The sequence below is a fragment of the Colletotrichum tamarilloi genome (assembly GCF_030869305.1).
Source record: "Colletotrichum tamarilloi strain Tom-12 chromosome Unknown Scaffold_166.1, whole genome shotgun sequence".
Classification (NCBI taxonomy): Eukaryota; Fungi; Ascomycota; class Sordariomycetes; order Glomerellales; family Glomerellaceae; genus Colletotrichum; species Colletotrichum tamarilloi.
In genome coordinates this window covers 39,295-64,799 of record NW_026849549.1, presented here as the reverse complement: position 1 = coordinate 64,799, position 25,505 = coordinate 39,295, and the positions used below count along the sequence as shown (strand labels likewise).

Here is a 25,505-nt window from a genome sequence, read left to right as displayed (position 1 = left end):
CGATCCCAATACGAAGTTCGCGAACATCAGGGATATCCATCGGGCTCAAATCGAAGCGGGTGAAAAGGAGGTTATCACGGCTGAATCCAGCGACTCTGAATGCCCTAGTGAGGCTGGCAGCTGTATTGTAGTGGGTGTGGTTGAGGATCAATAGTTAATAGTAATGAGGAGGTTGGGTTGTGATCCCATCGTTTTTGTGGTGCCAGAAACAGGGGGGTGCCAGGAAGTGGGTATGTTGACTTACTCCGTGTCGGCTCCATGAAAAGCGGGGTTGTTATGATTGGGCCTTCGGCCTGCGGGTAGCTCCTTGAGAACATGCGAAAAGATCCAAGAGGGTAATCTTTCCCTCTCCGCACCGCCACATCCTAGCCCGAAAGAGGAAATGTAATCCGCCAAACTCCGCGTACATTTTCCTACGCGAAGTCCACATCTCTACGAATAGCCGTACGTGTATCCGTAACCACGAGGCCTATTGTAACAATCCCTGGTCCGGACGCCTGTCTGAGTATGTACAGCTTGATGACTTTGGTTCATCTCGGCTCGATCACGACGACATCAACTTGCCTCAAGACAGCATCGTGGGCATGTTGAGGGATGTCTGAGCATGATTTGGCTGGCGAGATATGGAAGAGCCCTCTGCCGTCGCTCCTAGACATCAGCGTTGCGAGGCGGGCTGGCCAAAGAGGCCTAGATGAAGATATAGTCGCAAAGTAAGTCTGGCGCGTTGCGTTATGTTTCAAGCTTTTGTTGACGCAGTGATACAGAGACAGCCAGGATGACTCTTTCCAATCCATCTCAATTTCCCCGTCGTTGAGTCAACATGGCGTCGGAAGACCATTCGAAGACAGGGAAAAAGCGAGATTGTTCATGCACTACATTCATGATCTCTCTACATGGGTAAGTGATCGTCTTGAAAGTACATGGACTCAGACATAGTGGTCGAGAGCTAATGTTGAGAATCGTACAGGTAGATGTGAGCGACAAACGTCGACATTTCGGAACAGAAGTGCCCAAAAGAGCATGCCATTCACCCCTGCTTGCATACGCGATCATAGCATTGGCATCTCGAAGCCTTTGCTCCATCAAAGGAACCGATGACTCCAAACCTTCTACCTACTACAGCCACGCCTTGCAAATCTTGATACCGATCCTGGGTAGCTCTACAGAGGCCCTGAACGAAGAAGTTCTGGCGGCGATCGTAATCTTGAGACAATACGAAGAAATGACTGGTGAGAGTTGCCAACTTTGGTTGCGATTGTCTTTTGAAAATTGACTTTCTTTTTGAAGATACCGACTTTGGCGTTCATTTATCCGGCAGTTCCAAACTTCTCAACTCCATGTTCAGCCTCGCGAGTAAAGGTGGACTGGGAGAAGCAGCGAGTTGGATCGTATTGCGCCAGGACTATTGGGTCGCCCTGGTCAAATCCCAGCCTCTGAGCATCAACTTGGACAGCTACAAAGGTTCTAGCTCGTTCGTTGTTTCCGATCCCGAGTGCCTTGCCAACCGTGCCGTCTTTTTGTGCGCTCAGGCCTGCGCCTACGCCTTTCAACCCACCATGGTCAGAGACCTCGATCGATGGAATAAACTCAACCAGGAGCTCGGAAACTGGCTCGTCTCTAACCCTTGGCATGCGGATCCTCTTTGGGTAGACCCGCCGCATGATACCAGTGCCAACGGGTCTGCTTTTCCAACGGTATGGATGACGCATCCTGCTCATGGTGAGACTAAATATCGAAAGTTCGCCTTCTTTCCTTGTGGAAGCTAACAACATGTGCTTTTAGTGGTGGGATATCAACATTACAGTCTTGCACGCATGATCTTGCACATTTTCAACCCATATCTAAGCAAACCGAGTCTTGATACCTTTAGGCGGAGAAGGGAGTCAGAGGTGAGTCGGCAGTTCCAAGCCTTTGGCATCAACGTACAATCAGACTGACACCGCTCAGCAAGCAGTTCTGGATAACTTCCGTCTCCTTCTAGGTCTCGCGATCAGCAACCCGCTGGTAGTCAATGCCAGTTTTACAGCTGCCCATGCATTGAGAGCCTGTAAGCGCCCCTGCCTGATCCTGTATTGAATGAGCATATGACTGACTAGTGCGTCCGTGTTCGCATTTACAGGTGGCATATATCTCACGGACCCCAAAGAGCAACGCGAAAGCCTAGATTTACTCGACAAACTACATCAACGGACTGGATGGCGCACGAAAGACTTGGAGGAGCAACTGAACTCTCAGTGGTCACAAGATAGTTGCAACAGTGCCTTTGGGCATCTTTTTGCAGACGCTCGGAAGTGATAAAACCGAAAGTCTCCACGGCCTTGCTTGTCTCTATCACGTTTTTCCGCGGAGAAGAAGCTTTTAGCCAATATCTAGGACAGACGTTAGGTTTCGGCAAAGTCAATGCAGCCTGCGGGCTATCTCTGCTTCCTGCCAAGGAATCATAATCTATAAATCATACCCTAGCTCTTAGTTGACCTTAATGCCGAAGTTTGTGCGTATGAATCTACGTGCCCGTTTGTATAAAGCAGTTAAACGGGAGTGAGCAGACTGGTACAGCATCTTCAGTAGACAGCAACTGAATAAAGACTTTCTATTTCATTAAGCAAGGGAGAACTTTCTATCTCTCCCCTATAACATCGTCTACAACTTCGCCTGCTTCTCAAGGCGCCGACCAATCTCGTCAAAGTACAACTTCTTGCCTGACTCCAGCGCCTCTTGCAGGTAAGACCCAATCTGGACAGCCTTGACAGCGTTGGTCAACTTGAGAGGCAACTTGGTGTTGTCCAGTGCAGCGGCAGTGAATTCGTTTGCCTCCTGGACGAAGGCATACTCGAACCGACCGTAGTAGTGGGCGGGGACTTCCCTGGTGATACCCTGGGGCCCGTAGTAGTTGACAAAGTTGGCTTGGGGGTTTCCATTGACTGTGAGCTTGCCGCCGGTGCCGATGAGCTCTGTGGTATCCTCTTGTCCGTGCGCCATCATACGCGAGTTGTAGAAGTAGGCGATCTTGCCGCCCCAGAACTCAACAATGCCGACGGCATTATCGCAGTCGCCGTGCTCCTTCAGCTCAGGAGAAACAGCTGTAATACCGGATTCTGACACTGACTTGACTTGGGAGTCCTCGCCAAAGAACCATAATGACAGGTCAATGTCATGGACTGTAGTGTTTATTAGTATAGGCAGCCAATCACTTTTGGATAATCGGGAGAGATACTAACCACTCATGTCAACGAAACAACCGCCGTTCAGGGCCGCATACTTGACAAAGAAGCCACTGGGATCATGCTTGTCACATGTTTGAGATCTGATAACGGAAGGTCTGCCGATCAAGCCCGTCTCAATCTTCTCAAAGGCGTCCCTGTATGATGAGTCGAAACGGCGGGAGAAGCCGCACATGACCTTGAGATGAGGCTTGTGCTGGGCAGCAGTGACGACCTCCATGGACTGCGGAGTATAAGCAATGAGTCTGCAAGATTGATGGTTGGAAGCTACTGACCTTGGCGAGGTCGAGAGAGATGGGCTTCTCGCACAGGACGTGAAGATCCTTGTTGATGGCCTTGATAGCCTGGTCGGCATGCACCTTGGTAACGGTGGCAATGACGACGGCTTGGAGGCCCTCGTGAATGAGCATCTCGTCGTAGTCGGTATAGAGAGTGACTCCGTGAGGCTCTAGCTCTTGTCGTGCCCAAACAAGCTCATTCTCATCCGGTGTGAAGGCGGCAACGAGCTGCGCGCGGGGGGTGCGGTGCAGGAAGTTGATGGCATGACGCTTGCCCATACGGCCAAGGCCAGACGCCGCGATTCTGAGTTTCTGGACCATTTTTGTGTATGTGATTCGTGGATAGACAGGAAAGTTTACTCAAGCGTCTTTGAAGGGGTATGAATGCAGGTGAGTCAACGAGATGGATGAAGAGAGAAGACTGGCATGCTGGAATCATCTGGCAGACCAGGCACGAGCTCCTCATCTTATATAGGCGACCAAGGCGCTGGCATGCACGAATATGGAGCATCTACAGTGATTATATGAACGAGACATACTCACGATGATACTGAATACGGTTGGAACTTCCTTCCTACCGGTGTTCTGCGGCATTCGGGAAACTGATAGCGCAAGATGCCATGGCTAGAGGCTGAAGCTGTTGCAAACAACATCGAGAAAGGTTGGCTGAACAGACCAATCATGACCCCCAATTCGTCTGAGCAATTGTCAGACAACGGAAAGCCTTACCCTTCACGACCAACGAGGGAAAATTCGCGCGCGCCGTGGCGATCCCGAGCGCGGGGAAGTGGGTCCGGGGCAGAGGCCGAGTCAGTGGATCATCTTTTGGGGGTTTCGCTCGAGTTTTACTCTTTTAGTCGAATAGAGCAATGCTTTCCGCGACGGTCTGTTGTTAGACTTGGGTCCAGAAATCCGGAGACTTTTTGAATTCCCATTACCCCAGACAGTTATGAGATCATGATCAACTCAAGTAGGTACCGATTCCCAGCAAAAGCCAGCGTAAGGTAGTTTACTCGCAAAAAGATATGGTGTTAAAGCTTCATTGGGGTTTGAGGCTCCCAGTAAGGCGGAAATAACGAGATTAGATGAGGATACCCATGATTTCTTTTATAAATTTAGCTTACGGTTTCGATTGCGCCTTCCTCGCGAATTGCTACGAACTCAATTGTGATTATCTTATCAACCCCAAAAGACTACATAAGCTCAAACCCAAATTCAATACCAGACGCCTACCGGCATGCAGTTTGCACGAGACTATCATTGCAACATCTGGCCACGATGACTTTGACGCGCCATCGGCGACATTCGGCGTTCTTACCGCACGTCTCCAATTATTATCCCCGCACGGAAATCCCTCCTTAGTTCGACAGACTTGGAAAAAACCGCGCGAAAGGCCCCAGTCACTCGTCCGAGTTACAATGGTGTGTACATTGGCCACATCCCATACCAGCCGCCAGTTCTTGTTCGCCTTTCCCCCACAAACATGTGCTCACCTTCTGTCGTCCCACCTGAGCCGTTTGCCGCCGCCCAAGAGAAATAACCGCCTTGCAGTGCAAGTGAGAGATAGTCGCTGTTTTCTTGCCTCCAATGCCCACTCCGGGAACTGTAAGGAGGCCGGGCTGCGAAAGCTGTCGCTCAAGGTATGTTACTGGAGACCATTTACTCAAGCTGTCATTCATCTGTAAATCATTCCCTCTTCACTTTTGTAGGAAGGGTAGCCAATGCCCCGGCCTCTCGGATAGGTTTGCGGAACCCGCGGGGATGGCTGCCAATTCCCTCTGCCGCAGAACCCCTCGCTCCCAGCCCGAGACCGAGAACGGATCGATCTACCGCGTGGCCCCGGACAGTTCACTAACCTGATTTTGTATTGCCTTCCCCAGACATATCAAATGTAAGTGCGGGGGTGGATACGCCCCCCTTCAACAGTGGGAGTATTGGCGGCATTCCGTTCCAATAGCTGATTTATTCATATAGGCGATAAAGGAGCCCCTTGCGGGCAGTGTGTTCGGAAAGGCAGGGCTTGTGTCCGCGGTACCAAGCTCAAGTTCAGACACATTACCGTGCCAAGGTGATTTGCTTATCCCTATTCTCTCTTATTAGTTGTCCCCCCAGCCCAAAGGCACGCATCTGACTGCTTCCAACCTACAGTGACACAGATGGTAATCGAGGGGAGCCCCAATATGAGTTCTCAGATACGCAAAAGTGGTGCCGGGTGGCGGGGAAGAGGATACGCTTCATCGACGAGACCGCCGATATAAACAGCCTCCACAACGATGGATTCGACTCCGACGACGAAGACTTCATCTCGATCGAAGATTATCCCCCGAGTCTACCAGCACCACCACCGCGACGGACCAAGAAAAGACAAGATGAATTCATCAAGCCGTCATCGACCAATCGTCCAAGCCGAAACTCGGACGCCGCTGCCAACGAAACTGGCCAGAGTCCTTTACCCATCGAGAAAGGCCAGCCGTACCCCTTGACGAAGCTACCCGCCCTACACCCTCATCCTGCCTTCCGAAGCCCATCGTCAGGCCACTTGGAGTCAGACGATGCGCCGCGGTCCTTCTCACCAGTGCCTCGAAGCGCCATCAGCGAAATTGGTAGCGGGAGCCACTGCGACGACCCTAGCTTGCCCGAGCCGCGTCGATCCTTCAGTTCCGCCAACTTTCCGTTAGAAGACCGTCGTGAGGCAGATTTAGTTCGCCACTTCAGGGAGTTCATCGCGGCCTCCTTCGACTATGGCGACCCACACAATCGGATCTCGGTTCTTCTTCTGCAGCATGCTGCTCTCAGTCCCGTGCTGCTCAATGCTGTCTTAGCTGTGTCGGCAAAGTCGAAGGATGAGGGCGATAGCCTAAACTTCTTTGATAAGCCTGCAGAACGATACTATGAGATGACTATGGAGCTTCTACAGCCTGCCTTGGACGACGCTGTTCCCGAGGTTGATGAGGCACATATTGCTGCCGCCGTTCTGCTCAGGCTTTATGAGAATATTTATAGTGCGTCCTCCCACTGCCTAAGGCTATGGCTTCATTGCCTGGCTGCATGGAACTCGAGAACCTGGCAAAGCATTTGTGACATCATGCCATGTACTCAGTCTCGCTGACTTTCAAAATAGTCACACCGTTGTGTCAAAAGACACCTGTAACCCCGATATGGAGGTTCCTTTCCACGCACATCAAGACTCCCGAGCATGGCACTCTCCTGGAGGCAGCAATGTGGGCCTGGATACGCATCGAAATCTTCCGGTCCGTCATGCGAAACGAAAAGCTAGACCTCGAAATAGAGCATGTTGACTTCGATCGCTCCCTCCGACCAGCGGACGACGATATCTGGGCCTGGCGGATGTGCCTCCATACCGTCGACGTACTCAACTACTGCTATGGGGAAAACAAGTCCCGCGAGACCTATGATCAGCTGGTATCTTACGCTGCGAAGTGGATGAGGTCAGTTCCAGAGTCGTTCACGCCGGTCTTGGTAAAAGCCCCGTTACGTGGTAGCCTCTTTCCAGAGATATTCCTATTGAACGATTCTGTCGTAATGGGGCTTCTGTTCTATCACATCAACCGTATTCTCCTAACGATACATAATCCTGATGCTCAACTCTTGGCTAAAGTATCCAAGCAAGCAGCTCGGTCGATCAATGCAAGTCTTCATTGCCTGGGAGCCGCACTTTCTTTCTCTCTCTTTTTTTTGTTTTTGTTTTTTTTGCTTACGTATATGCTGTAGAATGAGATCTTTACCGACGTGAAAATTCTTGCCGGCATGGCAGACTCGATCAGCCCATGTAATCCGGCTCATATGTAGGTTGATGAGCTCTCGGGATTTCTGAATAATCACTCACTCATCAACAGATCGGCCTGCATGGCAATAGTCTTGGCGGGCGACCGTTTCACCATACGGGAAGAGCAAGATGTACTCTATGAGTTGTTATCAAATACTGCGGATGACTTCAGCTGGGATGTATCATTGATGTAAGTTGGCTCGTCTTCTTTGCCAGTTTTCGCCTTGGAACCTAGAGTAGGGAGCTGACATCTTGAGGTAGACTAGCGCACTTGAAGAAGTCATGGGACTGGCCGGAAGACATGAGTATATAGCTCGCTTATGGCACTTTTCTATGACATGCCTCCAAGCTTGTATACCAAGTTGTAGATAACTTGAAGTTTTCTACCTTTTATTAAAAGTTCCCCCAGCCGTGATTTCTACGTCGAACGCTCATGACCACTTTCTTTGCGGTTTGGTAAATGTTCACCGGCATGCATTCTTGGACTTGCCATCCAGACCAACTAGATGCCTACGTCCATAGGTAGCGCACAGTTCATTGCCAATTCTCCCGTTCTTTGTCCAGATCATCACTAAACTTGGAAGATCCTGACTAGTCCGATGAGCGGTTTTCGATTTACTTCGCCCGGAGTGATGTCTCTACATGTCCGACGGTTCCGTATCGGCTCTCAAAATCATTCCGACTGGGCCTCAAACTATCGTCACGACGTCTCTCTGACGTGAGATGATCGTTATCGGATTGCTGCTCGACCTCGTAAAGCTGTGGGTTGCGTTTCCTACTTGAACGTTAATGCTTCTCCTATGGTTTCATTTCCAAGATTTCGAACTAACAAGTCCCGTTTGTACAGAAAGTCAAGCAGATACATGCCCGCAACGGCCAGCCCGCCGAAGAGAATTAGTATCTGGTAACCATACTTGTACTTGGGGGCGTCATATGTCGGAAATAGTACAACTTCAGGACTTCATTAGCATTCCGAACATTAAAACTTGCAAGATAAAAAGCACTCCGCATGATATAAGACTTACCGGGCATCCAAGCACTGAAGGTGTAGGTAAAAATATTGCCCGTAGCGACCAGCAGTTGTCGGAGATTTGCATTGGATTGCGTGATCTCGTGCCCATAGCTGATGACAATTGGCTGAGCCGCACCGCCGGTATAGCTCAAGTAGAAGGCCGCAAACAAGGCCGCCTTAGGAACGTTCCATATTGACAGGATGATGTTCGACACAAGCACCATTGCCTGTACGAACATCACCGTCAGTACTCGACTACCCGTGGCATCTGAAAGCCAGCCCATAGCAAACGCTGCGACTATCTGTATGGCGTTTCCTGGAAATACATAAGGTCTCAGCACTCTTCACGTCGAAGCTAATCGCAGTAATTGTTAGACAAACCTATCGTCGGGAGGATGTTCGTCTTGACGACGCTATAACCCTCCGACTTAAGAAAGAGGTTGAAATATCCGGTACCGGACCCAGCTTCAGCCACCATCAGGTACGGAAGTATGAAAGCCCAAAGCTGCCATGAAGTGTATATCTCCTTAATGGCCTTCAGAGTCAGCTTCGATGGTGGTTTGCGACCCATAGCTTTGATGCGCTCCATGCCATATTCACGGTCCTGTTGATCATGGTCAGCCTGCATTATACGTCGATCTCCACTAACTTAATACAGGAGATGGCCCCTTACTTCTTTTTGGAGGTAGAAAGCCCTGGTATTGTGTGGTAAGTCAGGAAGCGCAAAGAATCCATACAAAGCGATCGGTATTGAGATGACTCCTATGAATGATCAACACCAGCTCCACATTGCCTCGGAGTTGTGCCGATGACTGACCATCCATGATGAAGAGCCACCTCCAGCCAGACAGCCCAGCTGTCCCATTCATGCCAGTGTAAAGCCCTGCCTGGAGGTATCCACTGAACATACCAGCAATCGCAGCTGTCTGCTCAAACAAAGCCATACGCTTGGCGAGTTGAGACTTGCCGTACCAACTACCCAGTATGCTAGCGAAACCTGGGAAGGAACATGACTCGAGAAGTCCTATGAAAAATCGCAAAGCGTAAAGCTAACGATTCTTGGTCAGCAATGTTCTACTTTCAAGTCTTTGAGAGCGACAGAGACTGAACATACCGTCTCCACATTCTTGGCACTCGCCATGATCATTGTCAAGGCAGACCACCCGAGTTCACACGCCGGTATCCAAATCGACGGACGTACATATTTTAACTGGATCATCTGGGCTGGGATAGTACCCAAAATGATACCAATGTTAAAGTATGTGTTTAGGAGGTTTCTCTCATTGCCATAAAGATCAAGCTCTTCTTGCATGCCGCTGACGAACGCATTGCTGTAGTTATTCTGATCGAGGTACTTGATGAAATACCCGAGAAGTACGTAAGAGCTGTCTTCAAGGTCAGTTGCAACAAAATCAAGTCAATAAGAGCCCGACTCACAAGAGGAAGGTGTCCAACTTCCGAACATATTTACGCTCTCGTGGGTCATCACCCCAGACCTTTCGTGAGACGTTTGAGAGAACCCTCCATTTACCAACCTCGCTAGATGCGAGTTGGACCTCAGGGCCTGTAGACACCTCAAAATCTTGCTTTCTGCCGTCAGTGGTCATGTTTCTTAATAGTAAGTGAACAAATTGCTAAGCTGACTGAAGTGTGAATGCAATCTTCATCCCTCGCCATGTGCAATCCTTATAGCGTACCCCGTTTCTACTTAAAGCACGCCATTGCTTCTGATTATGATGATCCTCTATCATCTTCTGAGGCATCCCATGTCTTCAGTGCGGCAAGAATTTCGGAAACTGTCCGATGCAAGCCATACAAAAGGCATGAAGTATGCCGGCAAGTGCATGCTTCCCAGGGTCTTCGGCAATAAGCAATGCATTTGGATCTCGCAATCAGAAAAGAGGAGAACTGCCGTATGTCCAAATACTTTACCCGGAAATTTGATGATATTGATGTCGGCAGCATTGTCAAGAGAGATAAGATGCAGACATGATACGGTGCCTTCAACCAATGTGAGGGCACAGATGTCATGACGAATCTCCAAGGATGATGTCGCAACAAGGACAACAAGATCGCGTGCTAGCTTGTACAACCTCCAACACGGAAATAAGCATCCGGCCATTTCTATATCAGACTGGACAACTCTGGCGTAATCGAGGTATTTAAAGTGCGTTTTCTACCAGATTACCAATAAACTCCACCACAATGGCGACAGAAGTAAGCACGAAGGTCACAGAAGAGCGTCCAACGTTTCAGCTTCGGGCAGAAACGTCTATCAACTACGACAAGGAGAGCGTAGGTATCAACCATCATGAAATATTAATGGGCAAATTCTGATTGCTTCTAGTATGAATATGAAAGCTACCTGCCACATTTCGTACCCGGAACTCAGCCTCCATTGGAAGAGTTCCACCATGACGATGTCGGTTTGAGGGCTGATCCGACCAAGGAGAATCTTTTAGGGGCAACTGGGGTCAGCTATGAAGAGGTTACCCCAGCGGTCGGCACTGAAATCCGTGGAATCCAACTTAGTCAACTGAGCTTTGCCCAGCTTGATGAACTGGCACTCTTCGCAGCTGAGCGTGGCGTGGTGATTTTCCGAGACCAAGATTTCGCAGACATTGGACCCGAAAAGCAGAAAGCCTACGGAAGACATTTCGGTTCACTGCATGTCCATCAGATGGGCGGTCAGATCAAGGACTACCCAGAACTACTCCCTGTGTACCGCGACTTCACGTAAGTCCACCGCGACGACGAAAGCAGACATGGACGATTGACAGACAACGCAGACCAGGTGCTGTAGATAACGAGATCAAAGACAATGTCACCAGCGTGAAGTGGCACAGCGACATGAGCTATGAGATGTAAGTCCGTTGCCAATGAACACACGTCATCGAATTGGAACCTGACAGCATACAGCAACGGGATGGGTACGACAACGTTCTTGCCTCTGAGCACTCCGGCATCTGGAGGGGATACTCTTTACCTCTCCACCACAGCAGCCTACTACGCTCTCTCAGAAACTTACCGTACGTTACTTCACAGCTTGAAGGCTGTTCACTCCGGCTTCTCTCAAGCTTCGGTGAACGACCACCGCGACCGATACATCCGGGAACCCATTGAAACCATCCATCCAGTCGTGAGAACCCATCCCGTCACTAAGCAGTTTTCTCTCTACGTCAATCGGCTGTACACAAAACGAATTGTCGGTATGAAGCAGGAAGAGAGTGCCGCCTTACTAGGATTCTTGTTTGACCATATCGAAAGAGGTCAGGACTGGCACTTGCGGGTTCATTGGAGGCCGGGCACGGTGGTGGTCTACGACAACAGGAACACTCAGCACTCTGCGCTGCGAGACTTCAGGGTCGAAGAGGGGACAACTAGGCGGCATATGTTGAGGATCACGCCGCAAGCGGAGAGGCCGTACTTTGATCAATTCAACAGCTCTTAGTGATAGCCCTGTCGCATGTAGCCATGGTAGTTCTGTCGTCTATTGACGTCTATCCTAATGTTTCAACCCCGCTACGTGTTTGTAGGGAACGGCAGATCCTTAGAGCGTGCTAGCCTGCCAAGAAACAGCAGTTCCCGCTGCATGCAGGTGTAAAGTTCACCAGGCCTTCCTCCACATTGTCTGGGCTTCCACGGGACACCCACATCGTCCCTGCTCTTCCCGATTGAACAAGGCGACAGGATGAGAACCGTGAGATGCTGGAGACAACGCTTGGATTGTCCATTCAACCGTGCATGTAAATCCGGTGCACAGTCTGTCACATAAGGGGTCATTTCCGGACCCCTTCCAGACCCATCCTGCAAACAAACTATCACCAGCCCCGTCATCCGTCCGTCATCCGTGTACCTGGATCCTGGTAGCAGGAGATCCACAGCTCTCACCCAAGAGCCGTCTGGATGTCTTGTTTCCTGGCTTGTGCGCACGGCAAAGAATCTGCCGACGAACCCATGTCGGGAGGATACCGCAGCGAGGAACCGGCCGGAAGCCAAGACGCTCTAGCGAGTGTGCCATTGACCATTCAGCCCTTTGACTTGATCCTTCGAGCCTATGATTTCCTTCAAGAACAATGATAAGGAGTCTGAGGTAAATGTCTCACATGTTGAATCAAAGCCGGAACAGGAAAGCAAAATCGCTGGGGAAATATGCTCACAACGTCCTGAATTAGGGTGTGTAGCTGCTAATGTCAAAGAGGAGGCTGGCGTTAAAATGCTGGAGAAGTTTGCACTTGTGGCGCCCTAGAAAAGGACGTGAAGGTTGTCTCAGTTCCCCTGGGCTGTTGATTTAAGCCGTCGTGTTCCTGTTCATAGCCACACTGTTTTGTGTCTCGCAGTAGTGCCTCGTGTATGGCATTAGAGTTGTAGCTACCGAACTTTCAATCTGACAAGTGACGGATATTGTCGTTTGGTATCTTGATGCGACTGGGAATTCGATTAACATGTGCAAAGAGGGGCCTGAGAGGCCATGACTGTGTTGCATCGCGGCACTTCCGGGTCATAACCCGGCACACATCCCCGGGCCGATCTCCCTCGCCAAGGGGGTATGGGTCGGAGGTATCCCGACAGCAAAAACCATCCTTTTAACAAAGTCAGGTTTGCTGCCGCTGACCTAATGGAATTACTCATGCCACTCAAGCCAGAGGGCAACTCAGTTTGTTTCAAGGATTGTCCTCAGAGGCTTAGCCACTGGTTCGATCGGCAGTAGCGAAACAGCAAGTAAAAAGCCGCTAGACGACAAGCTAGACGTACGCGAGATGTTTTGCACGGCCACCATTTCCGACGTGGCGTGTCGGAACGGTGATAGATCTGTTCTAGCGCTCCTTCGAGAAAGCAAGCCACAGTTATTCCACTGGTCAGCTTCCTCGTCCGTTCACCGGAGCCCGTGTCCTAAGAAGGACTGGTGGCAGACGCTCTAGAGCTTGACTTAACGCGGATGAGGCATTCCTCCCGCCGCCGTCCCGAGTCCGTCGCCGGATCTGGACATTTTCTTCAAGGCAAAGCTTTCCAAAGGCTCGGAGCTGGCTGCTCGTTGGTGTTGCCTTACCTCATCGCAAATGATCCCCAAAAATCAAATGTCCTTTGAAGCTAGGAGAGCTCCGGTGGGGTCAAGACAGATACTTTCCCTTCTTTTGAGTCTTCAATGAGGGACGGACGGCGCATGCCGAGCTCTCCGGACGCACGACCCGACGCCATCGACTGAAGGCTTCGGATTGAGCTCTGAAGATGGAAACGCGACACAACAGGACCCATCTACCCCTGGCGTTAGCGCCCGGTGCACGGTAACGACGGTGTCTTATGATTTCTGCGGCCCGTATCCCTCTTTTCATTTTCATACTTGTTTAAGGATGGGGAATTATAAAGAATCGTACGACCTTTGCTTGCCTCCCCCCTCCATCCCCACGATCCCCATAAACCTTGCATCTCTTCAAGTGGGAACTGGGAGGGCCTGCTCCAAAGAAAGGACCCCTGGTAGATATCGAAACGTGAGATCTACGAGTCAACATGGCACCCATGGTTGAGAACCGCGGACCCGAGCTCCTGGCCGTCAACATCTTCTTCGTCTCGGCGGCGGTGTTGGCCACTGCATTGCGATGCTACGTCCGGGCTGGCCTGGTCAAGGCTTTTGGAACGGATGACTGGCTCATGGTCTTGGCTCTGGTATGCATTACTCGATTCGCATGATGATTGTGTATACAGACAGGAAGACATGACTAACTCCATTCAAGGCCTTCTTCATATGCTACTCAACCTTCTCAATACTAGGTGTTCACTATGGCACCGGAAGGCATTTCGCGGATATCGAAGATGACCATATCACCAAAGCGCTCGAGGTTAGCAACTACTCAAGACAATACGATTTCCACTGGTAACAAGTGTACTAACACAACCTCATAGTGCTGGTGGTTCTGCTACCTCTTTTACTCCCTCAGCATGATCGTCTCGAAAATGTCCATCGGATTCTTTCTCTTGCGAATTACCACCCGAAGACTACACAGCTGGATCATTTACATAGCTATGATGTTCACTGTCCTAGCCGGAGTTGTTTTCTTCTTCGTGACGCTGTTTCAGTGCCACCCGATCTCGTTCTTCTGGAACAAGAGTCAGCCAGGAAGCTGCATCGATGTCAACATTGTTATAGCGTTGGCATATTTGTACAGTGCCTTCAGTGTCATATCGGACTTGACATTCGCCATTCTCCCAGCCTTTTTGGTTTGGAACCTCCAACTGCGAAAGAAGACGAAGTTTGCTTTGATCCCGTTATTGATCATGGGTTGCGTGTGAGTGCAATTAAACCTTATTGGCAACGTGAACGAAACTGACCATCCTATCAGTGCCAGCTCAGCTGTCTTGGTTCGCTTTGGATATCTTATGGGCCTCAAGGACGCTGATTTCCTCTGTAAGTCGACCGTTTCAAGTTGTCTCTTCCTAGGGACAATCAACTAACTTTAACAAAGGGTCTACCCTCGACATCGCTATCTGGTCATCCGTAGAGCAAGGCCTAGCAATCACCGCCGGCAGTCTCGCAACGCTTCGACCCCTTCTCAAAGCCATCGGCTACAAGTTGGGCATGACCTCAAACCCATCCCCGCATCGCGTTACCGATGACGCTACTCGCCGACCATCGGCCTTCGCAGCCACAACCTTTGCCAAGTCCAGCAACGGTCCGCCGCAGTCCGGGCACGAAGATCTCTACAGCATGTCATACTTTCCTTGTAAATGCTGCGGCACCTTCAAGTGTCAAAAGAGGCAGAGTGAGGCGACTTCTGGAAAGAGAAGATCGAGCATGGGCTTCTCAGCGAGAGCAAGCAAAGGTGACGTTGAGGCTTTGTCGCACATCAAGAGTGTCAGTGAGAACGGGAGTGAGGAAGAGTTGACTTATGGAGGAAGGTCGACAAGGGAGGCTTCTCACGACAATGAGAGGGTGGTCCCGCAGAGCTTCCTCATTGTCGACGAGCAGAAGGACTCGTGAGTTTGATATATCCGATATGACGGCCACAAATCTTAGTAAAAGCATAATACCCTGTTTAAGTAATACTAAAGCAATGATAATGAGTCTGACAACTGTAAATAAAGGCCAGTGATGGTCGAATCTGCCAGCGCTAGTAGCATGTATTATGTAAGCCAAATCGTATTTAACGAAATTTACCGCTTTCTTAGGTGAAAAGGCGCTTGATCTTTGCGTCCATCATTGGAAGTACTATGATATGATAGTCGATTCATAGAGGTCGCCTTTCCTGATCTCTTACAGGGCAGTACTCGGGGATTAGAGATTTTGGATCTCTAGCACCACCACACAATTATGATCGCCGTAGTTGTAAGATGTCGAGTTCCCTCTCATACCGTTGCGACAATCATTCTTGATCCATGGACCAATTTGATCCGGTTACGTAGAGCGAGGCCTTTCGACACACTTGGATTTAGTACAGGCTATGTCGGCATTATGCCCTGCACGTCTTTTGTTACTCAGGGCATTGAACACATCAATATTTTTGTTTGCATCATTGCTGATATGAGAAGTGGATTTGTGGCCATCTAAGAACAAATGACTTAACTGATTAACCCATAACGTCATGGGAGCGCAAGCCGGTGCCATACGAGGCAGGTCGCGAACAGTTCTATTCCAGCTTTTCCTTCCAAGAAAAATACTGAAAAGGCATATAAATCGCAATAAGTGCTGCGAGCAAAGCCCCCAAACCAAATCCAGAAGAGTCATCGGCCTTGTATGCAAGATAGACGGCCACAATTGCCCAGATAATCACCGCGATTACCAGAAGAAGAGAGAAAAACAGGTGCCAATTGAAGCGCTCGTTTATTCGTATGCCCCATCCGATTACTCTTTCGCGGGTTCCTGGTAGGCGGTGTAACGGACCTCGAAGCTTTTTGGGAAATGTTGAAATCCAGTAGTTGTCGGTGTGTCGGCGCCCAGGGAGCGTTAGATGCCACAAGGGAATGGAATCAACCGCAACATCAGTCGGTACTGGACTGTACGAATAGCTTTTTGCTTCTAATACTTCGGAGACAGGGGGATACTCCCCACATTTGAAATGTTGCGGGTTGGTAGATTCTCCCATCGGAACGAGTCGAAACTTTTTGGAGGGCTATTAGTGGCAGTGTTCTACGGGAAAAGAAACTTCTCTTAACATACTCGAACGTAATCGCCAGTGTGCATGACGAAAAGACTAGCCTCGGACAGCTTTTGAAAGAATTGGAACATCCAATTCAGCCAGCTTGGAGTATTTTGCCTGAGAAAGGTCACTCCTTTTTCTAGTATTTCGCATACCAAAGGTGGGAAAAGCAGGGGGATTCTCCAGGTTGATCCCGCACGTATTATCTGGTACCTTTCCAAGATATGCTGGAAAAGGTATTGATCATTCCCGAAATAATTGCAGTCAATATGGTCTAATACCGGGAGGCTTTTTTGGTTGACGCACAGCAGCAAGTATTGGGGAGTATTTCGTTCTTCTGGACAGAACGCCACCTCCTCGGACCCTGGAGTGTCGGACGGTAGTGGTGACGATCCTGGTCTTGACGAAAAAGTATTCGGCCCAGAATTCTGCCGCGACGAGCTATACTGACTTCTCTCTGACCTGAAACGCGCAGGAGGGGGGAGAGAAACACTGCCCTGAAGATCTTGATCCGCGGTTGAGTCCTGAGCTGTGGTTGAATCGTAGGGGGTGATGAGCCTGGCAAGTCCATATTTGACAAGGCGCTGCCGAAATCGCTGCGCTCCACCTGGCTGGAGCTCTTTGATATCTAAAAACATGTGATCATCGCATTCCTGTAGTAGCTAAGTAATAAGCCCCGGCTCCTTACTCTGAGAAGCGAGATGATGATGAGAATTTAGCCACCTACACAGATGTACCGAACTCTTTGATACCCCGATTTTGGTGGATAAACCGTATCGTAAAGCCAAGACGTTAGTTTGCTTTGCGAAAACCCAACGCTATAGAACCATTCGTGCGACTTGGCATTGCCCCCCCGCCCTGACTCCGTGTCCGTTTGTCCCTGCATTTGTGTCTGCGCCTTTTCCACGACCATGCGGGGGAGGTGAAGGAAGTCTCGGAACTCGGCTTTGAATTGCATTAGTGATGTTCCGGAGGTGAAATAGCTTCTGGCATTCTCAAGATCAACGAGGTCAAGGCCATCTTGGTCGTCTCCATCTACAGAGCTTTCTTGTTCCTCATCAATATCCAGAGGCATTTCAAATTCTGCAGTGATTGCATCCGGGCCCACTTCGACGCTGTTAAGAAAGCGTTCCAAAGTCAAGTTCCGCTCGTCATGTTGAGGCAATGTTACTTGAACCGTTTCTCTTCCTATGCTCTCGAGGATCTTTCTCGAGATGAGTGTTCTGTTAGATCTTGGTCTGAGAAAATTGACCGCTACGCTTTGTTTTCGGTTTCCAGTTTGCGAGCGCAGCGATAGATAATATCTTTTGAGCAAACGTCCATGGTTCCGAGAAAATCGTTCATTATCCAAACGTTGAGACGCCTCTCGATATAGGGGGCGGAGTGTTGAGTCAGTAGTCAACATTTCAGCCAAGTAGCTAGCTGCTGCTTTTTTGACCTCCCAGCGAGTAGGACTTGATCCATCTTGAGATTGAATATCTTCAGGTCCCGATGCGAGGGATCTGATTTCATCATCGACATTATCGGGGGGACTTTCGATGCGTGTGTGATTGTAGAAAGTCTTGGCCATCTGTCTTATTGCCTTGTCCCCGTCAACGGCATTGGTGTTTTCCTCGAATGATGACGGCTTCGTAGAGACAAGACCCGCGCTGAATATCTCGCTAGCCACATTGGAAGTTCCGTAGCTGTCGGTGAGAATTGTGCGGGCGTCCAACGGCGCAGGTCGAAAATGATTTTCGGGTAGAAGATCTGGCCAAGACGAGTCTCAGTCAAGTTTGCAGCAGGGGATAGCACCTGTGTTTCCGGAAAAGAGCAGTTGAACTTGGAATACATCTCAAACAACGAAATTTGCGTATAGAAGGATGTGTTAATCAAAATGTTCAAGCTAAGAAGTGCTCACTTACCGAACAGTAACTGCTGGATAGGCTTCTCCTGCAGAACCCTGTTTGGCGGTATTACCGAAAGAAGCTCCTTTGCAAAAGCAGCTGCTGTTGCAGCTGAGTACTCTTGCCACTTTCCGTTCTTATGCGAATCGGCATAGTCGCAAATACCACGGATGACAAGACACGGGAGGTGCCGCAGTTCTGCAGCCTCTAGGTCAAAACAGAGTACTCCAAGGTCCTGGCTCAATAAATCACGGGTCTTTCCGTTCTTGATGATGTAATCGCCTGAAGCAATGGTCCCATAATGAGTGACTGGGTTTGTGTCGTCTCGGGCAGCCCGTTGGATTGTGTGTGAGAGATCACACTCGCCGCATCCAGAGTTCTGGTCAACATGTTCGTACTCTGCTTTATAGAGACAATCGTTCGCAGCTCCTTGGTAAGCGAAATTCTTCTTCATCCTCTTCGGAGCTTTATGGACAAGCTCGGATAAAAACCCAGGGATTCCGCTGTCTTGGCTCAGATGATCGGCCTTTAGACGACTTAGGGCTGCTAGGAGGAACTGTGGTGGTGCAATTAGGGCGCCAGTGCGTTGGAACTCTTCCCCTTGCCATGCCCTGCCCAAATCGTACTGGACGACACCTCCATATCTTCCGGTAGGTTGGCTTACTACGATGTCGCCCAGTCGAATGTCATGTGTTTGGGATGGTACACCACCTCCGATTCCTACCATCAAGCAAAACCGGACTGACTTAAAGGTCCGGAAGAAGTCCCTCGTGGCTATGGCAAATGGTGTCGTTCCATCGATATACGGGGACAGGCAAGCGATGACGACATTGTGGCCTTTAACCCGACCCAAGATGTAGCTGTTGCGGTCGGCTGGATTCTGCTGGGGCAAGTCTGGATGAACTTGATCGAGCATCCCTCTCGCTGCAACCATTTCCGCCGGGACCGCGCACACCCAACCTGTAGTATAGTCCTCTGGTGCTACAAGGGTATTTCTCTCGAGCTGGTCGTCACCACTGTTCTTCTGTTTTCGGGGTTGAAATTTATCGGCATCGAAGTCTGAAAACGTCATTAGTACGCACTGGCAAGGACTTTTACCCTCAAATACGAAGGTGCTTACCATGCGCTTGGCCACGGCCACGCTTAAGCGAGCCGGTCTTGCTATCTGTGGCGGTCTCCTTGTTGTCATCACCTGACGCTTCTGTGTTGGAATCGTACATCTTTCGTCGGTCCAATGGCAGCCGTCGACCGTATCTTCGGGTGAAGTTTTGGTAATAGCAGGTGCATATGTGAAGGACCGGAGATCTGGCTCCGCTGGACTTCAACAGATCACAGACACATTCACTCCGCAGCCTTGCGAGGGAAAATCGTGTTGCTTAAAGGCGAAGGGCTGAGGTCAGCCTCAAGTTAAATGCACATTGCCGGTCCGACCCCTCATTGATTCCGCTCCAACCTATCATGTCCTGATGGCCAGCGTGCGTTGATGCCTGAGATGAATTTGCCAAGGCTAAATGCGCAGGCTGCAGCGCTTGTCAGTCATTCCTGCCTCATGCAGCATCGCAAGCTAAAGATAGGTGTTTACCTGCTACAATTACAGCAAAGGCAAAATGCACCATCTGAATGAGAAAGGAGCATATGCTGTCTTACACTCATTGAACTGCTTGGTTTGAGCGAGTTAGTGAGTCGAGGTGAAGCTCTACATGCCGCGCACCACTACTTCATCGCGGCAAATATTGCATCGAAATTCGCCTGATGAGCTGAATGAGTGATGTATTGGGGCTGAAAACATAATTTCACAGACGACATGAGGCTCAACATATCATCTCACAACTCCAAAAAGCGCAATGTAGTTAGTTCATCTTATCGCTGTCAGCTGCAAGCCCTTCAGTCTCGATGTTCACAGCTGAATAATAGATAGACCACTCAATCTACGATTGGAGATGCGATGCCTCTCGTGATTGCGGGGTAGTGGCGGGGTCGGCAAGCTACAAATGCGCGCTCACAGTGAAAGCTCACATGCTTCACCCGACGATATAACCAGGAGGGGCCATTGGTGATTTCGCACCAGGATGAAAGAAGAGATCATGGCATGTGGCGCCAAATCTTGCATTGTCCTTGAGTTGCCTATGTAGTAAATGAAGTGTATCTGTGATAGCTAAGGTGTGTTGGTTTCTTGTAGTATACGACGGGTTCTCAGCTCATTCAGTCACAGTGCTTCGTCTCCAAGTAAGCCCCAGTTCATTGCGACAGAGCTAGTCGTTCTGGGAATGCAGGGATAACATGAATGCTTCTAAAGTTCTATTTACAGCGACGAATTTCACAATGACGTATCGCGGTTCGCAATGTTAAATAAGAAAGCCTGGCAAAATCACAATTTACCTTAGGTAAGCCAGGCGCAAAACCTCTAACGTGATGCGATTGATCCTCATCATTCAACACCAATTTAAACACGTTCGCAACGCGCCTGAGTCAACAATAGCGCGTCGAAAAAGTGATTCCATCAACAAAAGCCTCACACAGAAACCTCGCCAAGAGCCTTTCCTCACACGCAAAACCAAAATGCCCGCCGTAAATCCCGCAAGACTCCCGCTGGGCGAACAGCTTACCCTCGTCCGTCAAGTCCTCGAAACCAACGAAACACTCATCAAAGTCCTCTCCCTCGCCACCACCCTAAACCTCCCAAACTGGTACCTCGCAGGCGGCGCCGTCTCCCAAACAATCTGGAACCACGTCTCATCGCTCCCGCCCACGACAGGCATCTCAGACTACGACCTCGTCTACCACGACGACTCGGACCTCTCCTACGAGGCCGAGGACGCCGTGATTCGCCGCGGGCGCGAGCTGTTCGAGGGCATCCCCGGCGAAGGGGTGGAGATCAGGAACCAGGCGCGGGTGCACCTATGGTATGAGGAGAAGTTTGGGGTGCCTTGCCCGGCGCACGAGTCGACTGAGGCTGGAATCGATACGTGGATCACGACTAGCGCGATGATTGGGGTCCGGGTGGAGGCGGATGGGGCGTGGAGGGTGTATGCGCCGAAGGGGTTGTCTGAGTTCTTTTCGATGATTGTGAGGCCGAATCCGACAGTTGGTGTGCGGGAGGTGTATGAGAAGAAGGCGAGGAGGTGGATGGGGATTTGGAAGGAATTGAAGGTGATACCGTGGACAGAGGATGAGACGCCTGTGAGGTTTGATGAGCTCGAGGAGAGGAAGAATGGGGAGGTGTGAGTCTCGACTTGAAAGGTTGAGCCGCTCGAGTGGCTTCGCTCGTGCATTGCTGTAGCATCATCGCGCTATTCATAGAATCAGAGGCCACTCCCATCGACAATCATCTCGCCCAGCATCTTGACAACCCCATCCCTCCCCTTCTTGGCGTATCCCGACAGGTCATCCCCGTACTTCTCCTCAAATTTCCCATCAAACACTTCGACTGACAACCACCCTCTGAAGCCGGTGCTCATGACAGCCTCCAAAAACTGCAAGATGGGCAGATACCCACCGTCGAACGGCAGCGGTCTATGATCATGGCTCCAGTGCCCCCGGGGTCTCAGCCCACTCTCATCCGGCTCTTTGCTCAACGGCGGTGAGACCTTGTACGCGTCGCTGATCTGGAGAAAATAGATCTTCTCCGGCGGAACCGTCTTTGCAAGTTCCTGAAGAGAGATCTCATACGACATCTTGAGATCTTGCTCGCTCACACAACCAGTCTCAATGCGTCCCGATTCCGTCGTCGGATCTCCCCATTCTCCACCAGCAGACTGGAAAGTATCCAAGCAGAGCCCCAAGTTAGGCCGATTAGCAAGCTGCACAATCTTCCACACATCCTTCCACGACGGCATGTGCGTGGCCCAGCACCAATTCTCATACGCGATCTTGAACCCCCTCGTCGCAAGAAGATCCGCCAACTCTGCGAGATCGGCGACAAGGTCTCCGATCGACGATGTGATATCCGGCGAATCCGACGATCCGACCTGCAGCATATCTGTCCCCACGGCGCTCATGATCTCCATCCATCCCCTCGCGCGCTCAAACGCTTCTTCTCGCTGCTTGCTGCCCTTTGGCCACCCTTCGAAGTTCGCAAAGGGCTGTAAGACCATGATTTGTAGGTTGAGCTCCGCGCATAGCTCGTGGATGAGCTTGCCGGCTTCGCAGAGGGAGTGATAGTCGTCGGCTGCGATTTCGCCCTTGTTGAGGTGTTGAGTGGCGTAGGTTCGGAGATCCGGGAAGGAGAGTTCGATGCCGTTGAAGCCGGCGGCGAAGAGTGCTGCCAGTTTGTCTTCGAGGGTGTGTCGAGGGAGGCCGATGGAGCATGAAGCGAAGGAGATTGGGTTGTTGAAGAAGGATGTGATTTTGGACATTTTGGATGAGTCGTAGTGATCTGTCCTGAGCCTTGGTGGTTACAACTCGAATTATCCGTCGATATCGTCTCAGAGGACCTGTTTGTCAGTCTTGTGATCGATGCTCGAAAGTCAGGTTGATGTTGATGCTGTGTTTGTTGATGGCGCGGATGCGATCCGATGATGTCAGTGCTGTGATGTGATGTCAAAGACATGTCACTATACCCCTTCGTCCAATCTCCACTTAGCTCTTCACTTAGCTTCAGTCACCAGCTCGGGGAGCAGGCGGACGGACTGATGTTGTATGGCATTCTATTGGCATGGTGTTCATGCTCTAAATTTTACCTCTCTAATCAAACAAGACGCCGATTTTGTGTAGATGATCTGACCAGTATAGTAAACAGACATCCTACTAGTCAATCTTCGGTTGCCCGGCTTTCAACACTTCAGCCCTCTTGACCGATTGGATCAAACCAATACCCACAGCGGCACTCGCGCCGTCGTCAATCTGTGTCGTCCAGAAGGACTCCTGCCCCATCGCCCGGATTGACTTGCGACGCTCGCGCTCGGCGACTGAGAGCATAAGCCCAGCCTGCTTGTTGGCCTCCATCTCTTCGAGGTGCTTCACACGCGTCGCGTATCGCTGGTGCCTCTGCTTGCGAATTTGCTCCGACCCGATGCTCTCTAGACAGAAGCGGACGACCGAGCGCAAGCCGAGGAACACGTGCTCGCTGATAAAGATGGTGATGGGGAGCGCCCACCACGCTCCACCGCCGATGCTGTTTGCGCCGAACAGGTGCACGATGGCGCCGGTCGAGAGACTGCCGGCCCAGGTGAGGAAGTCGAGAGAGTTGATCCACGGGCCGATGCCATCGGTGCGCACCGGGGGCGGGCGGCGATGTTCCATGCAGATCTTGAGGAAGTCGGTGCGTAGCTCGACGATGTTGTTGATGAGGAACCCGATGGGGATGAGGGGCCATACGGGGGAGAAGAGGGCGAGGTAGCCGAACTGGAGGACGATCTCGGCAATGTCGTCCTGGACGTTGTACTTTTCCAGGGTGGCCTGGTTGCGTGCGCTGCGGAGGAATCTAGCTTCCTCGGGGGCATCCTTGACGATGGACATGAGCATCGTGTCCTTTGAGTGCGAGCGCTTGTACTCGCGGTAGATCCCTTGCGCCTTGTGCTTGAGGACCGGCATGATGTTCTCGTCGAAGAATCCGGAAATCTGTCCTGTGACGACGAGCGCGATGACCTCGTCACGAAGTCTGTCAGCGTCAACGTGGAAGCTAAGGTCGTCGTCCATGTACTTTTGGCCAATGGCGCCGAGGAATCCCTTCGTCATGCCCTCGAGCCAGGGGACAAAGGTGTCGCCAAAGGGAACGTAAATGAAGGCCGTGATGAGAATCGGTAGGTAGTTTGTGATGATGTTGAGGACGAAGATCTTTTGCGTCAGAGACATTTCGTGGTAATCGGCCGTTCGGTGGTTTTCGTAGTTTGTGAGCATCGTGGCGACTTCTTCGAGGCCGCTGCTGATGTAGGGCAACGCGATAGCGAGCAAGCAGGTCGGAACGTATTCCTGCTTATGGTTAGCACCCCGTTGAAGCACCAACGCATGCTAAAGAGAACTTACAATCAAGTTCTTGTAGGGGCCGTCGTAGCCTTCTGAAATAAGCACCTCAATGGCAAAGACAAGGACGATGATGGCACCCAGCGCCAGAGCGGAAAGCAAGACAAAGGGGATTTGGAGCAGTTGGCGGGAGACCGTCTTCCACTTGGGGAAATAATGCTTCTCCTGGCCAGCCTCGTCCTTGATAATCTTGTCGTACTTGAACTGCGGCCTGTTGACTTTGACCTTGCCGATTCCCTGCACGTTCCACCGGATACTGAGATCAACTTCCTGGATCTTCCAGTATTCCAGGAAGACGGTGCACCAGACACATGTCGCGATAGCGTAGGTGAGGGAGTACTTTGAGAAGTACATCCAGGCAATGACACCGGTGATTGCGGGGAAGGTGAGGAAGAGAAGATAGGTCTGGATGAAGGCAAAGTAGAAAGCGACCTATGCGAATGTTCTGTTAGACGGCATAGGCAGAGAACGCAGGTTGGCGGGACTCACCTTGGTTCCCCAGAGGTCGCGAATGGAATCGATATCGTCGGGCGTCAGGAACAGCCGCTTGCTGAGATGCTTCATGAGGGATTGGTTCGTCTCCTCATTGTGCAGAGGGAAAATGGCCTTGACATTCTTCCACTGGCCCGTCTCGGGCGTGATTCCAGCGCCACCGAGAGACTTGGGCCAGTTGACGAGGTGGTAGACTGAAAGAATGTCCTCTGCCTCAAAGGCGCCGTCGACGACGGTGGTCTTGGTGCCGCCGGGATGTTCGGGGACGATGCCATAGAGCCAGTCCTTTACTCTGGTGGAAATGTCAGCCAAGAGCTTCAGCTGACCGTGACGATGGTTGGTCCAACTGACCTCGACTTGTAGACGGTGTTTCCTAGAAGCTCCCGAGGAGCCTTCACGAAGATAAGAAGGGTCTGATCATAGCCGGCCCTCACTTCCGTCTGGAGACCAGCAGACTCGAGTTCGTTAAGGAGTGTAGTGAGCTCCTTGACGGAGGTCTCAGAATCTGGGGCACAGTCAGTCGGCCAGCCCCATTCCAACGATAGTTCCCGATCATGATAGAAAGACGAATGAGAAATTGACGTACCGACTTCACTGAAGTCGTAGACGACGACATATTTGTCGTTGTAAGACTGCGGCTTGTGGGGAAGCTTTGCCAAGGGGTCTGTCACCCCTAGTTTCTCCATTATGCCCATCGTCCCTCTACAAGACCTCGCGCAGCGCGAGGGGGAGAAGG

At 50.8% G+C, this 25,505-nt stretch overlaps 11 protein-coding genes across 11 annotated transcripts; 5 read left to right on the top strand and 6 right to left on the bottom strand.

The window, feature by feature from the left end:
- Positions 1-594: 594 nt before the first annotated feature.
- Positions 595-2,295, top strand: CTAM01_15543 (uncharacterized protein; the record flags this gene model as incomplete). The annotated part of the gene is made up of 7 exons (XM_060531540.1): positions 595-710; positions 765-897; positions 968-1,229; positions 1,288-1,719; positions 1,783-1,889; positions 1,948-2,047; positions 2,120-2,295. 7 exons carry the CDS (start codon positions 595-597, stop codon positions 2,293-2,295), a joined length of 1,326 nt encoding a protein of 441 aa, XP_060373910.1.
- Positions 2,296-2,640: 345 nt separating this feature from the next.
- CTAM01_15542 (oxidoreductase) lies at positions 2,641-3,820 on the bottom strand (the record flags this gene model as incomplete). Its single annotated transcript, XM_060531539.1, has 3 exons — positions 2,641-3,158; positions 3,219-3,444; positions 3,497-3,820. The coding sequence occupies 3 exons, from the start codon at positions 3,818-3,820 to the stop codon at positions 2,641-2,643; spliced, it is 1,068 nt and encodes a 355-aa protein (XP_060373909.1).
- A 1,440-nt stretch (positions 3,821-5,260) lies between these two features.
- CTAM01_15541 (uncharacterized protein) lies at positions 5,261-7,599 on the top strand (the record flags this gene model as incomplete). Its single annotated transcript, XM_060531538.1, has 7 exons — positions 5,261-5,345; positions 5,474-5,567; positions 5,648-6,501; positions 6,621-6,979; positions 7,232-7,305; positions 7,357-7,476; positions 7,548-7,599. 7 exons carry the CDS (start codon positions 5,261-5,263, stop codon positions 7,597-7,599), a joined length of 1,638 nt encoding a protein of 545 aa, XP_060373908.1.
- Positions 7,600-7,901: 302 nt separating this feature from the next.
- On the bottom strand, positions 7,902-9,905 carry CTAM01_15540 (pantothenate transporter; the record flags this gene model as incomplete). The annotated part of the gene is made up of 8 exons (XM_060531537.1): positions 7,902-8,061; positions 8,117-8,237; positions 8,312-8,614; positions 8,680-8,902; positions 8,972-9,060; positions 9,116-9,347; positions 9,413-9,683; positions 9,736-9,905. 8 exons carry the CDS (start codon positions 9,903-9,905, stop codon positions 7,902-7,904), a joined length of 1,569 nt encoding a protein of 522 aa, XP_060373907.1.
- Positions 9,906-10,503: 598 nt separating this feature from the next.
- CTAM01_15539 (uncharacterized protein) lies at positions 10,504-11,749 on the top strand (the record flags this gene model as incomplete). Its single annotated transcript, XM_060531536.1, has 4 exons — positions 10,504-10,593; positions 10,646-11,034; positions 11,088-11,162; positions 11,218-11,749. 4 exons carry the CDS (start codon positions 10,504-10,506, stop codon positions 11,747-11,749), a joined length of 1,086 nt encoding a protein of 361 aa, XP_060373906.1.
- A 2,057-nt stretch (positions 11,750-13,806) lies between these two features.
- On the top strand, positions 13,807-15,274 carry CTAM01_15538 (uncharacterized protein; the record flags this gene model as incomplete). Its single annotated transcript, XM_060531535.1, has 5 exons — positions 13,807-13,962; positions 14,031-14,135; positions 14,200-14,582; positions 14,637-14,701; positions 14,760-15,274. The coding sequence occupies 5 exons, from the start codon at positions 13,807-13,809 to the stop codon at positions 15,272-15,274; spliced, it is 1,224 nt and encodes a 407-aa protein (XP_060373905.1).
- A 646-nt stretch (positions 15,275-15,920) lies between these two features.
- On the bottom strand, positions 15,921-16,474 carry CTAM01_15537 (uncharacterized protein; the record flags this gene model as incomplete). Its single annotated transcript, XM_060531534.1, has 2 exons — positions 15,921-16,391; positions 16,451-16,474. 2 exons carry the CDS (start codon positions 16,472-16,474, stop codon positions 15,921-15,923), a joined length of 495 nt encoding a protein of 164 aa, XP_060373904.1.
- A 618-nt stretch (positions 16,475-17,092) lies between these two features.
- CTAM01_15536 (uncharacterized protein) lies at positions 17,093-19,536 on the bottom strand (the record flags this gene model as incomplete). The annotated part of the gene is made up of 5 exons (XM_060531533.1): positions 17,093-17,119; positions 17,203-17,634; positions 17,869-18,179; positions 18,335-19,375; positions 19,437-19,536. 5 exons carry the CDS (start codon positions 19,534-19,536, stop codon positions 17,093-17,095), a joined length of 1,911 nt encoding a protein of 636 aa, XP_060373903.1.
- A 1,339-nt stretch (positions 19,537-20,875) lies between these two features.
- Positions 20,876-21,541, top strand: CTAM01_15535 (uncharacterized protein; the record flags this gene model as incomplete). Its single annotated transcript, XM_060531532.1, has 1 exon — positions 20,876-21,541. The coding sequence occupies one exon, from the start codon at positions 20,876-20,878 to the stop codon at positions 21,539-21,541; it is 666 nt and encodes a 221-aa protein (XP_060373902.1).
- A 77-nt stretch (positions 21,542-21,618) lies between these two features.
- CTAM01_15534 (xylose isomerase-like TIM barrel) lies at positions 21,619-22,671 on the bottom strand (the record flags this gene model as incomplete). The annotated part of the gene is made up of 1 exon (XM_060531531.1): positions 21,619-22,671. The coding sequence occupies one exon, from the start codon at positions 22,669-22,671 to the stop codon at positions 21,619-21,621; it is 1,053 nt and encodes a 350-aa protein (XP_060373901.1).
- Positions 22,672-23,062: 391 nt separating this feature from the next.
- CTAM01_15533 (uncharacterized protein) lies at positions 23,063-25,455 on the bottom strand (the record flags this gene model as incomplete). Its single annotated transcript, XM_060531530.1, has 5 exons — positions 23,063-24,226; positions 24,281-24,709; positions 24,767-25,061; positions 25,121-25,274; positions 25,356-25,455. The coding sequence occupies 5 exons, from the start codon at positions 25,453-25,455 to the stop codon at positions 23,063-23,065; spliced, it is 2,142 nt and encodes a 713-aa protein (XP_060373900.1).
- Positions 25,456-25,505: the final 50 nt, after the last annotated feature.